Here is a 17099-nt window from a genome sequence, read left to right on the forward strand (position 1 = left end):
ACTTTTAAAGCCGGCAACAATTGTCAAATTGACATGATCACATTTTAGTACGCAGCAAGGCTAAAATCCATCATGATGATTTAAAAGCATTAAAAAAAATTGTTTTCCTACACTGCAAGACTCAGAGGCCGAGTTGCAATATTATAATATAATCCTTCCGATGGGAATATGCAGGCCAATACACCAGCATAATTGTGTTTTATTTTTAGTGAGGACATTGCAACATTCATTTAGGGTGCCGCTGTGCTGTCCTATACAATTTTTGAGTCTCAGCGTCCACATAAACACGCCGTGCTTTACTTTGGGAGTGAAATGCAACTCTGATAAATCTGCTGCCAGCCACTTGTTCATGTGCGAGCACTGCGATCAGGTGGGATTAACCTTTTTAAGTCGGGACTCCGGGACTCACTGGACCAGCGGAGACGTGATGTAATTCACAGTTACTGGATGTCACCAGCGTGGCAGACAGAGAGGAGATAATGGACTTGTTTTGTGTCACTTTCTCGAGATGCAACATGGAGCGTTTTCACTTTGCATTCATTCACACCGTCTCATTCTGTCCTGCAATGACGTATGCTTCACGTTCTGTCGTGAACTTGAGAAAACCTGGATTTTGTGCTCTCAGCTCAACAACCAGAGGAGACGATGGAGACTTCAAAATGCAAGAAGTCCTGTTTTGCTTCATGCTTCTATAGAAAAATGCCTGACATGAGTATTACCATTCTACTTTTTGTTCAGAATGATAAAATAAGACATGGTTGTGGGTTTTTTCAGTGGTGCTGCCTGTGACTTTAGTGGGTCACTGTCCCAGATTAAGAATAGCAGTCACACGGTTTACAGTCTTACCAGGCCAAAGTGAGTTTTGCAAGATTTTGCCAGATTCGCACTTTTAACCAAGGTTCATTTGCTACCTTGGTCAAAACAAACCTGAGACACATGCAGACAAGAAGACTGCCAAGCACTGTGCCCACTCAAGGCTGCCCGGGGAAGGCCGGACGTGCATAGGAGGATATTCTGTACTGCGTGCAGAACAGGGTTGAAACTCCCAAAGCTGTACACCCACACTCATGCTTGAGTCTTTTTTTAGTATCCCCTTGTCTCGTGTGAGTTTCTTGCATGCAGAGAGATGCTCTAGTGCAGAAGGAAAAAAAACATAAGATGTGTTGGAAAATAACTAGTATAGACGTGCTGCCTCTCACCGAACCTGCGACCTTCTCCGCATCCTACTTAAAGACTCGGTCTGCCTCTTTGAATATCAAAACACAGATGGAAAATAATATATACTGTACAGTCACAATTATGAAACATAGAAGCAGTTTTTTGAAACACTTTAGTTCCCATCTGTAGTTAGAGATGGGCAGTCTTCTGTACACGGTATCCATGACAACTGAGGACTCAGTAATCCATAGTCAACATTACTTAGTGTCAAATGTGGCCCAAGCCTGGAAATACTTGTATTGACAGATGGCTTATTACCTCCGATATCGCAAAGTCATGAAACTGACGACGCTTTTGAATGTGAATGATGCACTCATCGTGACCGAAGACATCGTCACGCTTGAGTTTGCAGTGACAGTTTGCAGTTTGTGCTTTTATAGTTTTATTCCACTTCTTATGTGTCAGGTAAGGAGATTGGATAAGCATTTAACTTGCAAAACAAGGAAGTGAAATCATTGTTTGTTTTGAACTTATATGTGTAAAATATTAATTTCAAGAATGTTTTTCGGAACTGTCCGAGATGTTTTCACCTTCACCCACTCACTACTTATGAGTCGATCGTCCGCTGTGACTCTGAAGAGAGGAGCGTGCCCCAGTTACAGCAAAGAGGGTCAGCTGCAAATAAACCAGATCACTCAAAATTGAGGCTATTATTTTAGTAGCTTTACTTGCCTGCTGAAAATAATCCAAATGGTATTTACAAAAAAACATGAAAAGAAGAAGAAAAAGAAGACGGCAGGGAGTGTTTTTGATTGCCCAGACAAAATGCCTTGAATTCACTCACGCTCTTTCATTGGTTGACATGCACAGCTTGAGCCTCCTTTACAAAACGTGACCTTTGTTTCTGTTTCTGACATTAGACAATTTCCTCCACTGAGATCTGATCACCGCTCTGTGGCCCGTTTTAGGCCTACTGTTGAATTTGAATGTGGTCAACATAGACTACTGTTCTATTCTATTCTATTCTATTCTATTCTATTCTATTCTATTCTGTTCAAGAAGGCAACAATTCCTAAATGTATTTGTGTCGCTTGGATTAATGGCACAGATGCTCTTTTGACGCTAAAAAAGGAATTGTTGCGTCGGATGAATTTTATTTTGAACGAAATTGTTCACCACACCTCGATTCTTATCAAGATACCAGAAATGGACTTCAGTCGTAGCAATGTCGCTTTAATGAACGACATTTCCCATAATTCCGCGCTTTGGTATAAATAAGCAGGAAAGGGGCGGGCCACCAGTGACATGTGGAGGAGTGGAAGCCGATTGTGACTGAACGTTCGTTCAGCTGTCAGAAGAACGCCGTTCACTCTCTCCCTACCTGCACTTTCACCACCATGGGGACTTAACCGAGGATAGCACGGTGGAATTGATCCTGCGCTGACCCAATTAGTGTCCGTTCCTTTCGCTGCTTTGCTGCCTTAACTTAATTTGGACCAGGTAATGATGTCCTTTTTCATTGTAATGTTTGAGCATCCTTGTACAGGAAGAAACCCACGCGCTAATTTTCATCTCCGGCAAAGCTGTTTATTTTTATTTTGTATTTTGAGAGCTATTGCCTTGGAGCACCGATAGTCATAAAGTACATCGTGTTACTATGGAAAATCTAGAAGTGTGCATCATGAATATGAGACTTTGATCCGTGTCACTTTCTGTTTACTGTCGATGGCTGTTATTGGTGTAAATATGTCTGCTTTAATAATCAGTGCATTACAAACGACAAAATAGATCGAATTAATATGCCTGGAGTGAGGCATGTTTAGGCAAAGTCGTCAAAAGGCTGCTTTCATTTGAGTGGGAAAACACCATCCGATTATTTTTCATTGCTTCTCCCTGCCATTCTCAAGTTTGACTTGTACAGGACCATATTCATCTTCCAGACAGATGACTCATTAACATTGAAAGGTGCCATTCATAGTCAAACAATGAACATGTCCTTAGAGACACTCCCACAGTATCTGTACAAGTGACAAAATATTCTTCCATACTACAACATTTAATTGTGGTGATCAACTTTTGGTGCTACTTTTCAGGTGCCGTTAAGCGTGAGGAGCCATGTCGGACAAGATGTCCAGTTTCCTCCATATAGGGGATATTTGTTCCCTATATGCAGAGGGCTCCACCAGTGGATTTATCAGCACCTTGGGGTAAGTCTGTATGTTAACATTCAAGACTCATAACAAAGGTTAGCAAGTTAGCATTGCTCTCTAGTGTACTGTGCTTTTCTACATGGCAACATTGTTCTCCTTATGCCTTCAAGACATATATGCATACTTATTGTTCTTTTATAGAACATAAAATAAGGCAAACTGTGTATCATTACATCTGTGTCCAATTTATAAGATTTCAAATTTGGCAGAAATGGAAAATGGTCTGCAATGTTTGGCACACCATATTTTATTCTTGTTGTTCCTGGATTTGAAGATGCCTTATTTATTGTTGATTCATGTCAAGGCCATTTGTCCTCTCCCAAGGTCAAAACATGTGTGGCATCGCTTTTCTTCATCTTCCAAGTGTTTGCCGCTCACTCCTTCTTGCTGTTCAAAAACATGCGTTTCCATAGTTCAGTTCTGTGCAATCTTTGAGAAGACTGCCATTTTTTCTTGTTGTTGTTAATGTTTGCATCTGGCACAGTTATGCTTTGGTTTCCCCGTTGAGTGGAGGATGTGACTGAAATAGGTTAATTATATGAGGTCAGGTGTTGCTTTCAATGCCGCGGTGCGATGAGAGAAATAGCTGGAGCTTCATGAACCACTGCTGCCACCCATCAGTCTCTGTCATATTATAATTCAGAGACTAACCTTTATGAGCTCTTCAAAATGAGAAGGAGCAGTCAACGACGAATGCAGTTAAAACACTTGCAAGTAAACATTTGACATTTGTTCCCTCAAGCTTCTGTACTTGAACCTCTTATTCACTCAGACTGCATTTATTAATAGAAGGCACTCTAAAGGAGGCCATTCTTTTATCAGCAAAACTTGAGGGAAGCACGGTAATTGATTAGTTGACGGTAGCACAGAAAATTCGACTGCTGGAGATGTAGTCTGTACAATTGGCTTTTGAAATTACAGTTAGTGTTTTTTTTTTATATTTCTATAGTGTGTTCAATTGATTCATTTTGTTTTCATAGGCTTGTGGATGACCGCTGTGTGGTTCAACCTGACACAGGCGACCTCAACAACCCACCCAAGAAATTCAGAGGTAAGGTTTTGCAGGCCCATCAAACACTTTCTTTAAGTCTGAAGTTTAGAATTATTATTTTTTTGCTTCATTCTGAGTGGAACATGGGCAAAAAAAACGATTGTTCAGCCTCCCAGGGTATTTATAAAGTCCTTTTGCTCAGATTTACTCGGTAAACTGAGGGCACTCATTAGGTGCCGTTTGATTTGACTATGAATAAATCCATATTATGCAAGTAAAACAATCATGAACACAAAATGTTTATTTTGTTATTTATTTCATGCACACAAAGAACTTATACTAATGCAATTTTGTCATGTTATGCCCTCTGTCCCCAGATTGCCTTTTCAAATTGTGTCCAATGAACAGATACTCAGCACAGAAACAATTCTGGAAAGCAGCAAAACCTGGAGGCAACAGCACCACCGACACTGTTCTCCTCACCAAACTACACGTAAGGCCCCTCCTCACCATCTTCTCTCATTGCCACAAGTAGTTGAAGAATTGTTTCTCTTCTTGTACAAAATGCATGATGAATCGTTCACTTTGATGCAGCACGCGGCTGACTTGGAAAAGAAGCAGAATGAGTCTGAGAATCGCAAGTTGCTCGGATCAGTCATACAGTATGGAAATGTCATTCAGGTACGCTCGACAACCTGAGATAATGCCCAAAGTCGTGTTTTCACCGTCTGCTTTGTGCCGTTGATGGTATTTACAGTCATTTGTAACCAGAGAACGTTTTTTTTTACTCCAAAGCTGCTGCATTTGAAAAGCAATAAGTACCTGACAGTGAACAAGCGTCTACCTGCACTGCTGGAAAAGAATGCCATGAGGGTGACACTGGACTCGGCGGGAAATGAGGGATCCTGGTTCTATATTCAGCCTTTCTACAAATTGCGCTCCCTGGGAGACAGTGTGAGTAGACTGGGGGTCTGGGACTCACTTAATTAATGGCTGATTACATCTTTCTCGTGTCACTTGCAGCCAAGAGATACTACAAATAGATATTAAGTCGATCTCTAAATGTGCGTTGGTGTATCATTATTTTGAGGCTCGTTAGGTCATAAAATATTCAAAAAGATAGAAATAAACATAGTCGCTGCTGCAAAAAGTCTCAACAGCTCCCTCTAGTGTTCATTTTACATACCCAGGTCTGTGAAACTATTTTACCATGTATTTTACCATGGATGTTGCACGAAAATATTTTTGGAGCAGCCAAAGATTTGACTGAATGGAAAAAAAAACCTTTCCAGTACACCTTAGCAAAAAGCAGTGGCCTTCTCTTTGACTATTGATACTGCAACAAACTGCAGAATTTGATATAATATTGCAGAAGTATGGTCTAATTTTGTACACAATTTCTCTACTGCACTCCCGAAGGTGGTGATTGGAGATAAAGTTGTCCTTAACCCCGTGAACGCTGGACAGCCTCTACACGCCAGCAGTCACCAGCTCGTCGATAACCCGGGATGCAATGAGGTACCATGTTATTTACAATGTCTATTCCATATACGGCCATGATTATACTCGCGTGCTAATACATTTTGATTGTCGGCATTTAATGTGTATGTTTCCGTCTTCTCTTTCATCTAGGTTAATTCTGTGAATTGCAACACAAGTTGGAAAGTTGTTTTATTCATGAAATGGAGTGACAACAAGGAAACCATCCTGAAAGGGGTTGGTACATTGCTGTTTACTTTTTGTCAAATATATGGCAGCGCTCACCCCCTCTAAAATACATTTGCAACGGCAGGGAGATGTTGTTCGCTTGTTCCACGCAGAGCAAGAAAAGTTCCTCACGTGTGACGACCACCTAAAAAAGCAATACGTGTTCCTGAGAACAACAGGCCGCCAGTCTGCCACATCGGCCACCAGCAGCAAGGCACTCTGGGAAGTCGAAGTTAGTATCTTTTTTTGCAAGCTAATCCTGAAGAAAGAAACGTATTGTTGTTGACTTTGGTTTTGGATAGCAAAGCAATGGAAAAGTCTTGTGATTATATTTTGATCTTGGCAGGTGGTCCACCATGACCCGTGTCGGGGAGGTGCGGGATACTGGAACAGCCTGTTCAGGTTTAAACATTTGGCAACTGGTTGCTATTTGGCTGCAGAGGTGGGTGACGTGTGTGTCTCTTACTGTCCTGTCACAAAATGCTTCGTAAACCCCAACAGTAGTCATAATGAATTGCTATGTGGTTTGTTGGCTAGGTAAACCCCGACTTGGAGGAAGAGAGCGTTGAGCAACGATCGGCAGTAAGTTGATTTGACGACTGAGTGCCGATTGGTCTTACATGTGTTCAACCACGTGGTGTCTTTGCTTTCTGCTCTAGGTGGTGGACTTCACACCCTTTAATTTCCAGGTAGCACACACACACACACACACAAATACTTTGCATCAATGATTATTTAATATCGGGTGCACATCTGTGATGATAGCTTATGACAGAATCGATTGACTTCTGATTCATGTGACATGAAACCTCCACTAGTGGGCAGACTTTTACTAGAATCACCAGTTTACGTGTGTATTCCTCAGGATTATAATATTTTGTTCACAAGTTGAATTCACAATAGTGGCTGGCATCTCTTGTTAAGTTGTACACTTTTCTTTATCCAGCTGGATGCAGATAATGAAGCCTTACGTGGCCGTCTACGGGCCCCTCAAGAGAAAATCATGTATACCCTTGTCCCGGTCCCAGATGGCATGGAAATCTCGTCCATCTTTGAGTTAGACCCCACCACTTTGAGAGGCGGAGACTCCATGGTGCCCAGGTACAAATTAAATACACTCGAAAAAAAAAACATCTGCCACGTTATAAATCCACCTTCATATGCAAAATATTCACTTGCGGCCTTAGAACATTCCCCAAAGTCCAAATAGGATTTTTTTTGTGAGAATGGGCATTTTTTTAAATCAATCAATCACATATGGTTTTGAATTCAACATTTCTCATCCTTCATTCCTCAATTGTCGTCCTTTGTAGGAGTTCCTATGTGCGGCTAAAACACTTGTGTACCAATACGTGGGTCCACAGCACCAACCTCCCCATTGACAAAGAGGAGGAAAAGCCCGTCATGTTGAGAGTGAGTTCCATAAACAGCTTGTCATTTATCAGCTGGCAAAAAAAAAAAAAGATGTATATGTGAAACAACTTCAATGTTTTCAGATTGGAACTTCAGGAGTGAAAGAAGACAAGGAGGCTTTTGCTATTGTGCCTGTGCCGCCAGCAGAGGTGCGGGATTTAGACTTTGCCAACGATGCAAGTAAAGTCTTGGCCTCAATTGCAGGCAAACTGGAAAAGGGGACCATCACGCAGAATGAAAGAAGGTAAACATGTTTAGTTTTCTAACTACACTTCTCTGCTCTTTATGTTTCAATATATAACCACATATACACTTTCAAGGTTTGTGACCAAGCTTCTGGAAGATCTCGTCTTCTTTGTGGTGGACATCCCAAACAGCGGACAGGATGTTTTGGAGATCATGGTAAACAAACCTAACAGAGAAAGGCAGAAACTCATGAGAGAGCAGAATATCCTCAAGCAGGTTTGTTTTAATCCTCAGGATCAAGAATTCCAAATGTTTTCAAAAGTCTAAAGTCGTCTCTGTTTTTTTTTTTTATAGATCTTCAAGCTTCTTCAAGCCCCTTTCACAGACAGCGGTGATGGTCCTATGCTTCGGCTAGAAGAGCTGGGCGATCAACGGCACGCGCCTTTCCGACACATTTGCAGGCTTTGCTACCGAGTGCTACGCCACTCTCAGCAGGACTACAGAAAGAACCAGGTGGCTAAACACGACTGCCTCACTCTGACCCAACGTCGTTCATTCTGTGGTCCTCGACCTATATTGTCTTCTTTCCACAGGAATATATAGCCAAGCAGTTTCGCTTCATGCAGAAACAAATTGGCTATGACGTGCTTGCGGAAGACACAATAACCGCTCTGCTCCACAACAATCGAAAGTTGCTCGAGAAACATATCACCGCGGCAGAGATTGACACGTTTGTCACTCTTGTGAGGAAGAATCGAGAACCGAGGTAGAAAATATTATTATTATTATTATTTTTATTATTATTATTATTATTATTTTGTGACGTTTCAGGTTTTTGGACTACCTGTCGGACCTCTGCGTGTCCATGAACAAATCCATCCCTGTGACGCAGGAGCTCATCTGCAATGCAGTGCTCGATCTGAACAACGCCGACATCCTCATCGAAACTAAGTTAGCCCTGTCATTTCCGTTCACCTGCCGATTTTATTTTTAAACCAAATGCGATAATACAAATATTGACTAAAGTCTTGTTTATTAGGTTAGTTTTATCGAGGTTTGAGGTTGAAGTCGTGACAAATGGTCCAAATCCAATCGAGGCTGAAGATGAAGAGGAGGTGTGGCTCTTCTGGAAAGACAATTTCAAGGATATACGAAGTAAGAGCGTGCGAGAGTTGGCCCAGGATGCAAAGGAGGGTCAGAAGGAGGACCATGAGGTGGTCAGTTATTACAGGTACGATAATGTGTCAACCTACACATTGCTTTGTTTGCTTTGTGAAAAGATTGTGAGTCATTTAAAAAAAAAAAAAACACACACTGGAGCCGTCTGGCAAACGTCATCCACCTGATTTGTGGACAGGTGCCAACTCAACCTTTTTGCCCGGATGTGTCTGGACCGTCAGTACTTGGCCATCAATAAGATCTCAGGGCAGCTCGACGTGGATTTGATCCTTCGCTGTATGTCCGATGAGGATCTGCCTTATGACTTGCGGGCTTCCTTCTGTCGCCTCATGCTGCACATGCATGTGGACCGAGATCCCCAGGAGCAGGTCACGCCTGTCAAATACGCCCGTCTCTGGTCCGAGATCCCCTCGCAAATTACAATTGACGAGTGAGTGAATTTAATTCCATTTCATGTGGCTTCAAGCGCTGCTGCCGATTTCTTTCTTCCTTCCGTTTGTCTTCCCAGCTATGACAACGATGGAACCAGCAGAGATGAGATCAAGGAGCGGTTTTGCCTCACTATGGATTTTGTTGAAAACTACTTGAGAGAGGTGGTGTCACAAAATGTTCCCTTCTCTGACAAGGAGAAAAACAAGCTGACCTTTGAGGTATTTCTTCTTGAATAATAAACATGAAGCAAAAATGTTGCAGTCCTGGCCACCGATGTCAATTTGTTTTTCAACAGGTAGTGAATCTAGCAAGGAACCTCATCTACTTTGGTTTCTACAACTTCAGTGACCTGTTAAGGCTGACAAAGATACTGCTGAATATTTTAGACTGTGTCCACGTGAGCACCGTGTACCCCATCAACAAGATTGAGAAGGAAGAGCAAAACACAGGTCGGTATCTCGTTCCTGACACTCAACGCAAACTATTTGCGTCACGGTTGAGGTTTGTGTTTCTGTAGCTGGCAGTAATGTGATGAAGTCCATTCATGGAGTCGGGGAACTCATGACCCAGGTCGTGCTGCGAGGAGGCGGTTTGCTGCACACCACACCCACTCATCAGCCAGAGGGCGATGTCGTTAAAGCCCAAGCGGAACCGGAGAGAGAAGACATCATGGTCATGGACACCAAGCTGAAAATCATTGAAATTCTACAGGTGTGCCATCGGAAGCCTGCTTCCTGTTCGAACTCGCAACCAACACTCTTCGTGACCTCCTCTGACCTTTCTCTGACTTCAGTTCATCCTAAACGTGCGGCTAGACTACAGGATCTCCTGCCTACTCTGTATTTTCAAACGAGAGTTTGATGAAAACAACCAGCAATCAGAAAATGCTGCCAGCCAGAACGGAACTAATAACGTCAGCAGTCAGATGCCGGGTATGTGAGGCCGCGCTCGCACGAGGCTCGCTCAAAAATCCAGTACTGGGTGACGAATGCACGCGCAGTGGGCTACCAAACTGATGTGGGCTTGGGCACCGTGTAGACTCAGTGGGACAGTTTCTCCTGCCGGTATCTGTTTCAAAAAGAAAATAGTTCAAGAATGAAGCCATACAGCTAAGAGATGCTGAGGCATGTTGCGGAGTTGTAACCTTCAAACTATGATTGTGATTGGCACGCATAATTGTGGCACAGCGTGACTGTGCACTCATTTGGCCCCAGTGCGACTGCATTCTCAAACATTGTTAGATGAAGACAAAAGAATTGTTGTGTGAATTCTTCAGGAAATCTTGACTTTGAAAATATTGAGGAGCAGGCGGAAGGAATATTTGGAGGAAGGTAATTGTCAAATCATCTTGCTACACCAGCAATAGCCTGAAATTGTGTGGAGATCATGAACTTTTTTTTTTTTTTTGGGGCCATTTAGTGAAGAGAACACTCCACTCGACCTGGACGACCACGGCGGGCGCACCTTCCTAAGAGTGCTTCTGCACCTTACCATGCATGACTACCCTCCTCTCGTGTCCGGAGCGCTTCACCTGCTCTTCCGACACTTCAGCCAGAGACAGGAAGTTCTCATGGCTTTCAAACAGGTGCGACGCCATTTTCTTTTTGCCTTGGTGTTCAGGGTGACACTGATGTTTCAACGATTAAACTGCAGGTCCAACTCCTCGTGACCAGGCAGGATGTGGACAACTACAAACAGATCAAATCGGACCTCGACCAATTGCGTTCCATTGTGGAGAAATCCGAGCTGTGGGTTTACAAACGACAAGGAGAAGATGGGATGGATGGAGATGGACCCTCAGAGTCAGACAGCAAGAAGAAAGTAACGCACTTAGTTATTACAATTTAACATGACATAGAATTGATTAATAATTGATTGTTTCATAGGGGGACTGTCTAAGTTCTGACAAAAACAGCACAGAAAGCACCAGCAACTACAACTACAGGGTTGTCAAAGAGGTATCATCAATTATCATGTTCGTTTTTTTTTTAATGTCTTCTTTGCCATTGAATGTTTTTCTCTACGTGCGTCCAGATTCTGCTGCGTCTCAGTATGCTTTGCGTCCAGGAGGGCAGCTCAGGGAAGAAGACTAAGAAACAGCAGCAGAGGTTGTTGAGAAACATGGGAGCACACAGTGTGGTGCTGGAGCTTTTACAGATCCCCTACGAAAAGGTCCCGTTGCACTTGTGAGCTTACACTAAAATGCATGTCAACAGAAACAAAAAGGAGATTGTGTTTTTCTTTTTTTCTTTTTTTTACAACAGGGCGAGGATGTTCGCATGCAGGAAATCATGAAACTGGCTCACGAGTTTCTGCAGAATTTCTGTGCAGGCAACCAGCAAAACCAAGCTCTTCTTCACAAGCATATCAGCCTTTTTCTTAACCCGGGGGTGAGACACACCAATATCTGATTCCAGCCATTAGTGGCTGGAGGCCTAATTGGAAATTGTCCCCCGAGTGCTATTTTTACTCTTTCAGATTCTCGAGGCCATCACCATGCAGCACATTTTCATGAATAACTTCCAACTCTGCAGCGAGATCAACGAGCGCGTGGTTCAACACTTTGTCCACTGCGCCGAGACTCACGGTCGACACGTCCAGTACCTCAAGTTCCTTCAAACTATTGTGAAGGCTGAGAACAAGTTCATCAAAAAGTGCCAAGACGTGGTCATGGCTGAGGTTTGAGTTTTCCTCTTTTTGTTTGCCGCAAACTATCGAAGTCTTCAAATGTTCCCGTCGTGGTGGTTTCAACCGTTCGTTGTGACTCTCACACCTTCAGCTTGTAAACTCAGGAGAGGACGTGTTGGTCTTCTACAACGACCGCGCATCTTTTCAAACATTAATTCAAATGATGCGCTCGGAGCGGGACCGTATGGACGAGAACAGCCAGTTGATGTACCACATTCACCTGGTGGAGCTGCTCGCTGTCTGCACGGAGGGCAAAAACGTCTACACCGAGATCAAATGCAACTCCCTGCTACCCCTGGATGACATCGTGCGGGTCGTCACGCATGAAGATTGTATTCCTGAGGTCAGATAAAACACCCCCCCACCTGCTCCCCCCCCACTTCTCAAATAAAAACAAGCTTTTCACATGTAGGTCAAGATCGCCTACATCAACTTCCTGAACCACTGCTATGTCGACACCGAAGTAGAAATGAAGGAGATTTATACATCCAACCACATGTGGAAGCTGTTTGAAAACTTCCTGGTGGACATTTGCCGGGTAAGCGCAGCTGCAGTTGGGGAAAAAAGAGGCCCCACTGTCACCCATAAACGAGAGGTATGATACAGTGGCTGTGTACCCACCACACGTGTTTGTTTATATCTAGGTGTGCAACAACACCAGTGACAGGAAGCACGCAGACACCATGCTGGAGTGTTACGTAACCGAGACAGTCATGAGCATCGTCACGTGTTTCTTCAGCTCTCCTTTTTCTGATCAGAGCACAAGCCTGCAGGTAAAATTCAACGCAAACAAACCGGAGCTAAAACTCCAATTTGAGTTGGAACAAAGTGAAATAAATTCATTATTGACCATTATAGCAAGAATGTTAGTCACAATCGTAAACTTTCTTGTTCAACAAATAACTTTTTGCAACAGTACTTGATTATTTATAAAGTTACAGAGCCCATTTGATTAAGATCATGATTTTGATGCCAACATAAAATATGGAATTCCTCTCTGTGCTTAGATGGCTCGCAATCTGTATGTAAGTAATAATAATCCTCCCTGTCAGTAGTTTTCCAACCTATCCCAACGTTTTGTGCATGTGATTTGAGGAATTGTGGTGGAAGATGTAGCGAGTCCATCTCCACTCTGCGGTTTTGCCGTGGCCTCGTCAGCATATTGACTTTACTGTTCCCAAATGCGCGGGTGTCTTGCGCAAGGTTTTGCTGGAACTGGCTGGAGATGATGCAATGACTTGAAATGGTCACTCTGAAGTTGTAGTGCTTGACGGGTCAAATAGTTGGTAACCTTATGATTTGTTGTCACCTGCAGTTGAATTCCCCAGCGAAATCTCTCCATCACATTCAGTAGATTTTTATTTATTTTTTTACTTTAACACAACCCCATTTGTTTCAAGATTTATCGATGATATCACCACCCTCTTTTGCAGGCTGCCATTCTGGGAAAGATAACCGAGGTATTTATTGTCCGCTAGGGCTGAGAGCGACCGATAGATTTGTCTTCCGGCATGTAGCAACCAGCTGCTGTCATGTGCAAACTGCCCCAAACAGCTGGCGTACTAAATCTCTGGAGCCAGGGAATCCACTCCAATAGACTAGTCATGTTGCTCTTCTTCTTTTACAGTTCACGTTAAACCCAAATTTATAATACGGCGTTTTTTTTTTGTTTTCCCTAGACTCGACAGCCCGTGTTCGTACAACTGCTGCAGGGGGTTTTCCGAGTGTTCCACTGTAACTGGCTTAACCCTGTGCAGAAAGCTGCAGTGGAGGCTTGCATTAAAGTCCTCTCAGATGTTGGTAAGATATCTACAGCATATTATTGGTTTGATGTACTTTAATGTAATTTTCGGACTATAAGTCGCACCGGAGTATAAGTCGCACCAGCCATAAAATGCCCAAAAAAGTGAAAAAAACCATATATATGTATATAAGTCGCTCCTGAGTATAAGTCGCCCCCCCACCCAAACTATGAAAAAAAACGCGACTTATAGTCCGGAAATTACGGTAATGCACCAATTTAGCAAGTTTACTTCATTTTCAACCCAGCTAAGAGCAGAGCCATCGCCATCCCAGTGGATCTGGACAGTCAAGTGAATAATTTATTCGTCAAGTCCAATAATGTTGTCCAGAAGAGCCTCCTCAACTGGAAACTGTCAGCTAAAAGCACATCTAGGCGAGATTCTGGAATTCCAACCTCCAAAGACTATAGGAACATCATCGAAAGGCTTCAGGTGGGCATATTTCGCCTTGTCAGCAACAAATACTGCGGACATCACATTCTGGGGAAATCATTTGCAAAATCCGAGCAGTCACATTCTTGTAATGCGCGACTGTGTTTACGCTGGGAGTCTCTGACGTCCTTTCTGAAAATCAGCTCAAGCAGTTGGGCCAAAGTGTGCAGTGATTTCTCAACCTTGCTTAACGTGCACATAGAAGTGGACATCCCATGGTCCAAGCGAGTTCATCCCTGTTTCCTGTCACAGCTGGCCACGTGGCTAGCCCTCGAGAGAGACCAACATTAGCACTTAACAGTAGAAGAAGCACCTATTTATCTTACTTGAACTCTGCTAAGAAAAACCTAGTATGTAGATAACGGCTGAGGTAATTTATTCTTTTTTTTGGGGGGAAATTGGTTAAAAAAAATGTGTGGACCCCACTTGATAAGCCACTTTTACTCAAATGGTTGATTTAAATGATCTTGACTCACTTTTAGGCGTCAGCGCTTGCTCTGAGCAGCCAACTAAATGGCTTGCAAGGCTCTTACGAGGAAAAATAATAAGACTAGTCTTGAGTTATTAACCAAGCGCGGTCACAAATGAGTGCATTAGTTGAACTAATTCAGATCAACAATGTGCCAGAATGATCACACCACTTTTCTGGTTCTGGTTATATCGATGTGCAGGACATTGTTTCCGCTCTGGAGGACCGTCTCCGGCCGCTGGTCCAAGCCGAGCTCTCGGTGCTTGTGGATGTCCTGCATCGTCCCGAGTTGCTCTTCCCTGAGAACACGGAAGCTCGCAAGAAATGTGAAAGTGGAGGATTCATATCCAAGTATGAAACCATGGTGTTTCTTTCTATTCAAGATGGTGCTTCTCTTCTTTTTGAATGCAGGCCTTGCAGGTCCTGAGTGCGTGTCAAGCAATATGCTTTGAACCAGCTCTCACATGATAGGCACACTTGGCTGCGGTGTCGCGCTTGATACGAGCTCAGACTGGATTAGAGACAAAGTGGCGGGGGCACGTGGGGTCGATGTTGGATTAGCCGAACACTTGGCTTTACAGAGAGACCCTTCAAGTGACAATTTTAAATTCTGAACAACTCATGCCCTTTGATTATTTCGGGAAAGGAAGCTGGATTTGGGTCATTTAGCAGTATATATAAATGCGTCTTGCCAATTTTCACCTTGACCAAGTCTATCAAATCTAGCTTCATAAATTCAATCAATAACCTCCGTGATCAGTTTAGTGACCAAAGATGACATGTAACAAGCTATTTTTCCTCCGTGTACTGCATACCAGACTCATTAAACACACCAAGCAGTTGCTGGAGGAGAACGAGGAGCGTCTGTGTATCAAAGTACTGCAGACTCTCAGGGAGATGATGACAAAGGACCGTGGCTACGGAGAGAAGGTACCACCCTCAAGGTTTCACCAAATGAGCACACACATACACACAGTTAACACCCAGAAGATCAGCTTCTACCTTTGAATGATCAATCAAGTTGCAAACTCTTAACAGCATGTACTAACATTGCATGTTTTATTCGTGTGTGCAGTTGACTGCGCTTAACACACTAATCGTGCCGTACTAATTCTGGCCCTTATACTTTTGTTTTTTTTCTTCCAGCTGATTGCCTTTGATGATGAAATGGATGTGGCTGAGGTTGATTGTTTTTATTTGAACTAATAACGCATACCCATTCCCACTAATAGTAGAAACATGCTTACTAGCGTCTATTTGTGAGCTTTGACCGCAACTTTGTCCATCCCATCCCAGCTGAACACTTTAAATACTCCGGGTGCATCGCGTGCTTTTAAATCCTAGTTTTTTTTGTTGACCCCAGACACATTCAAAGTGTCAAAAGAAGAAATTCTGAACGTCTTGGACGTGCCCAGAGTATTTGGTCAGCACTAGTTCCTTTAATTTGTCTTTTTGAAATCGAGTGTATACAAATCGAGCATCTAGTTTGCATAGCTTTTCGTACGCATTACGCTTGAGTGTGTCGGTCTTCCGTAGACATTTATTCTTTTTCACTTTGGGAATATTACCTTGGCTGTGTACTGGAATTTTGTGTTTTTATTGTGGGGGGGAAATTGTATATATCGAAAGTACTAGTGGTATCGCTATTTGATATCAGTTATCGGTGACTCCTAACAAGTTGAGTACTCGTACTGGTATCGGTCTGAAAAAAAGTGATATCAAACATCCCTTGTTTCAATTCTTTTGAGAATATTTAGCAGGGGATTGTCTATGTGGCAGGGTCCAGTCATAGGTGCGCTTTGAAAGACAATGTATGATCATGAGATGACAAGCGCTCCGAAGGAAGTGAAAGGTTCCCCTTTTTGGTTGTTCTTGTGAAGAGGTGTCAGTCGAATGCTGGGTGTGACTGCGCCCTTTCACATTTGTCATAGCTGACTAATATCAAAATGGGACTAAGCCGAGAATCTAGGCCCTAGATGCATAGTTTGGATGTGCTTGACGTCAGGCAAGTCGATATGGGTATATTTTATTTGCCGAAACCTTGAATGTGGGTTTTGTCGGAAACACTCGTCTTCCTTTCAGTGACATGTTTTTACATTGCTCTCAAAGACGACAAGCAAAACAAACCTCCCGAGGAGGAAACACACGAGCCCTTTATGCCTCTGTGTGACGCACCACAATGCCCCCTTCGCTCTTTCTTGTGATCTCATTCTTCCAGAAATAGAAAGTTGATCAAATGCCAGAGAAGGAAAAACAACACGTGAAAACGCTGGCACTCTCGCAATCAAACCCGATTATATCATTCACTCCCATGTGCTCATGCTTCCCTCACGTGCACATGCGTTGGATTCTGTCGGCCCGCTCGCTGTCTGTTTCCTCCCCCGAAACGACTTTGTATGCACTTCGGCTACTATTTTGATTGTTGGTCTTCA

The 17099-nt window shown here is 43.1% G+C and overlaps 1 protein-coding gene across 8 annotated transcripts in view; it reads left to right on the forward strand.

Annotated features, from left to right (window-relative positions):
• The first annotated feature begins 2455 nt into the window (after positions 1-2455).
• The window catches only part of itpr1b (inositol 1,4,5-trisphosphate receptor, type 1b), a 32448-nt gene continuing 17804 nt past the window's right edge, over positions 2456-17099 (forward strand). For 5 of the 8 annotated variants that reach the window (XM_037251735.1, XM_037251739.1, XM_037251738.1 and 2 more), the window contains exons 1-39: positions 2456-2658; positions 3252-3365; positions 4349-4419; positions 4737-4852; positions 4954-5040; positions 5155-5313; positions 5779-5877; positions 5992-6075; positions 6152-6298; positions 6413-6508; positions 6604-6648; positions 6726-6755; positions 7013-7167; positions 7380-7479; positions 7563-7723; positions 7800-7941; positions 8020-8178; positions 8259-8431; positions 8497-8616; positions 8705-8896; positions 9023-9274; positions 9353-9494; positions 9572-9725; positions 9794-9987; positions 10070-10208; positions 10553-10607; positions 10696-10861; positions 10930-11097; positions 11163-11234; positions 11311-11448; positions 11541-11666; positions 11755-11955; positions 12056-12307; positions 12377-12502; positions 12609-12737; positions 13644-13764; positions 14014-14198; positions 14870-15018; positions 15486-15597. In XM_037251735.1, coding sequence (XP_037107630.1) covers positions 3274-3365; positions 4349-4419; positions 4737-4852; positions 4954-5040; positions 5155-5313; positions 5779-5877; positions 5992-6075; positions 6152-6298; positions 6413-6508; positions 6604-6648; positions 6726-6755; positions 7013-7167; positions 7380-7479; positions 7563-7723; positions 7800-7941; positions 8020-8178; positions 8259-8431; positions 8497-8616; positions 8705-8896; positions 9023-9274; positions 9353-9494; positions 9572-9725; positions 9794-9987; positions 10070-10208; positions 10553-10607; positions 10696-10861; positions 10930-11097; positions 11163-11234; positions 11311-11448; positions 11541-11666; positions 11755-11955; positions 12056-12307; positions 12377-12502; positions 12609-12737; positions 13644-13764; positions 14014-14198; positions 14870-15018; positions 15486-15597 — 5109 coding nt within the window. In that variant the 5' untranslated portion in view covers positions 2456-2658; positions 3252-3273. Of the gene's footprint in view, positions 2659-3251; positions 3366-4348; positions 4420-4736; positions 4853-4953; positions 5041-5154; positions 5314-5778; positions 5878-5991; positions 6076-6151; positions 6299-6412; positions 6509-6603; positions 6649-6725; positions 6756-7012; positions 7168-7379; positions 7480-7562; positions 7724-7799; positions 7942-8019; positions 8179-8258; positions 8432-8496; positions 8617-8704; positions 8897-9022; positions 9275-9352; positions 9495-9571; positions 9726-9793; positions 9988-10069; positions 10209-10552; positions 10608-10695; positions 10862-10929; positions 11098-11162; positions 11235-11310; positions 11449-11540; positions 11667-11754; positions 11956-12055; positions 12308-12376; positions 12503-12608; positions 12738-13643; positions 13765-14013; positions 14199-14869; positions 15019-15485; positions 15598-15813; positions 15850-17099 lie in introns of all 8 variants that reach the window. The other 3 variants (XM_037251734.1, XM_037251736.1, XM_037251737.1) reach the window with 1 other exon arrangement.

The sequence above is a fragment of the Syngnathus acus genome, chromosome 5 (genome assembly GCF_901709675.1).
Source record: "Syngnathus acus chromosome 5, fSynAcu1.2, whole genome shotgun sequence".
Classification (NCBI taxonomy): Eukaryota; Metazoa; Chordata; class Actinopteri; order Syngnathiformes; family Syngnathidae; genus Syngnathus; species Syngnathus acus.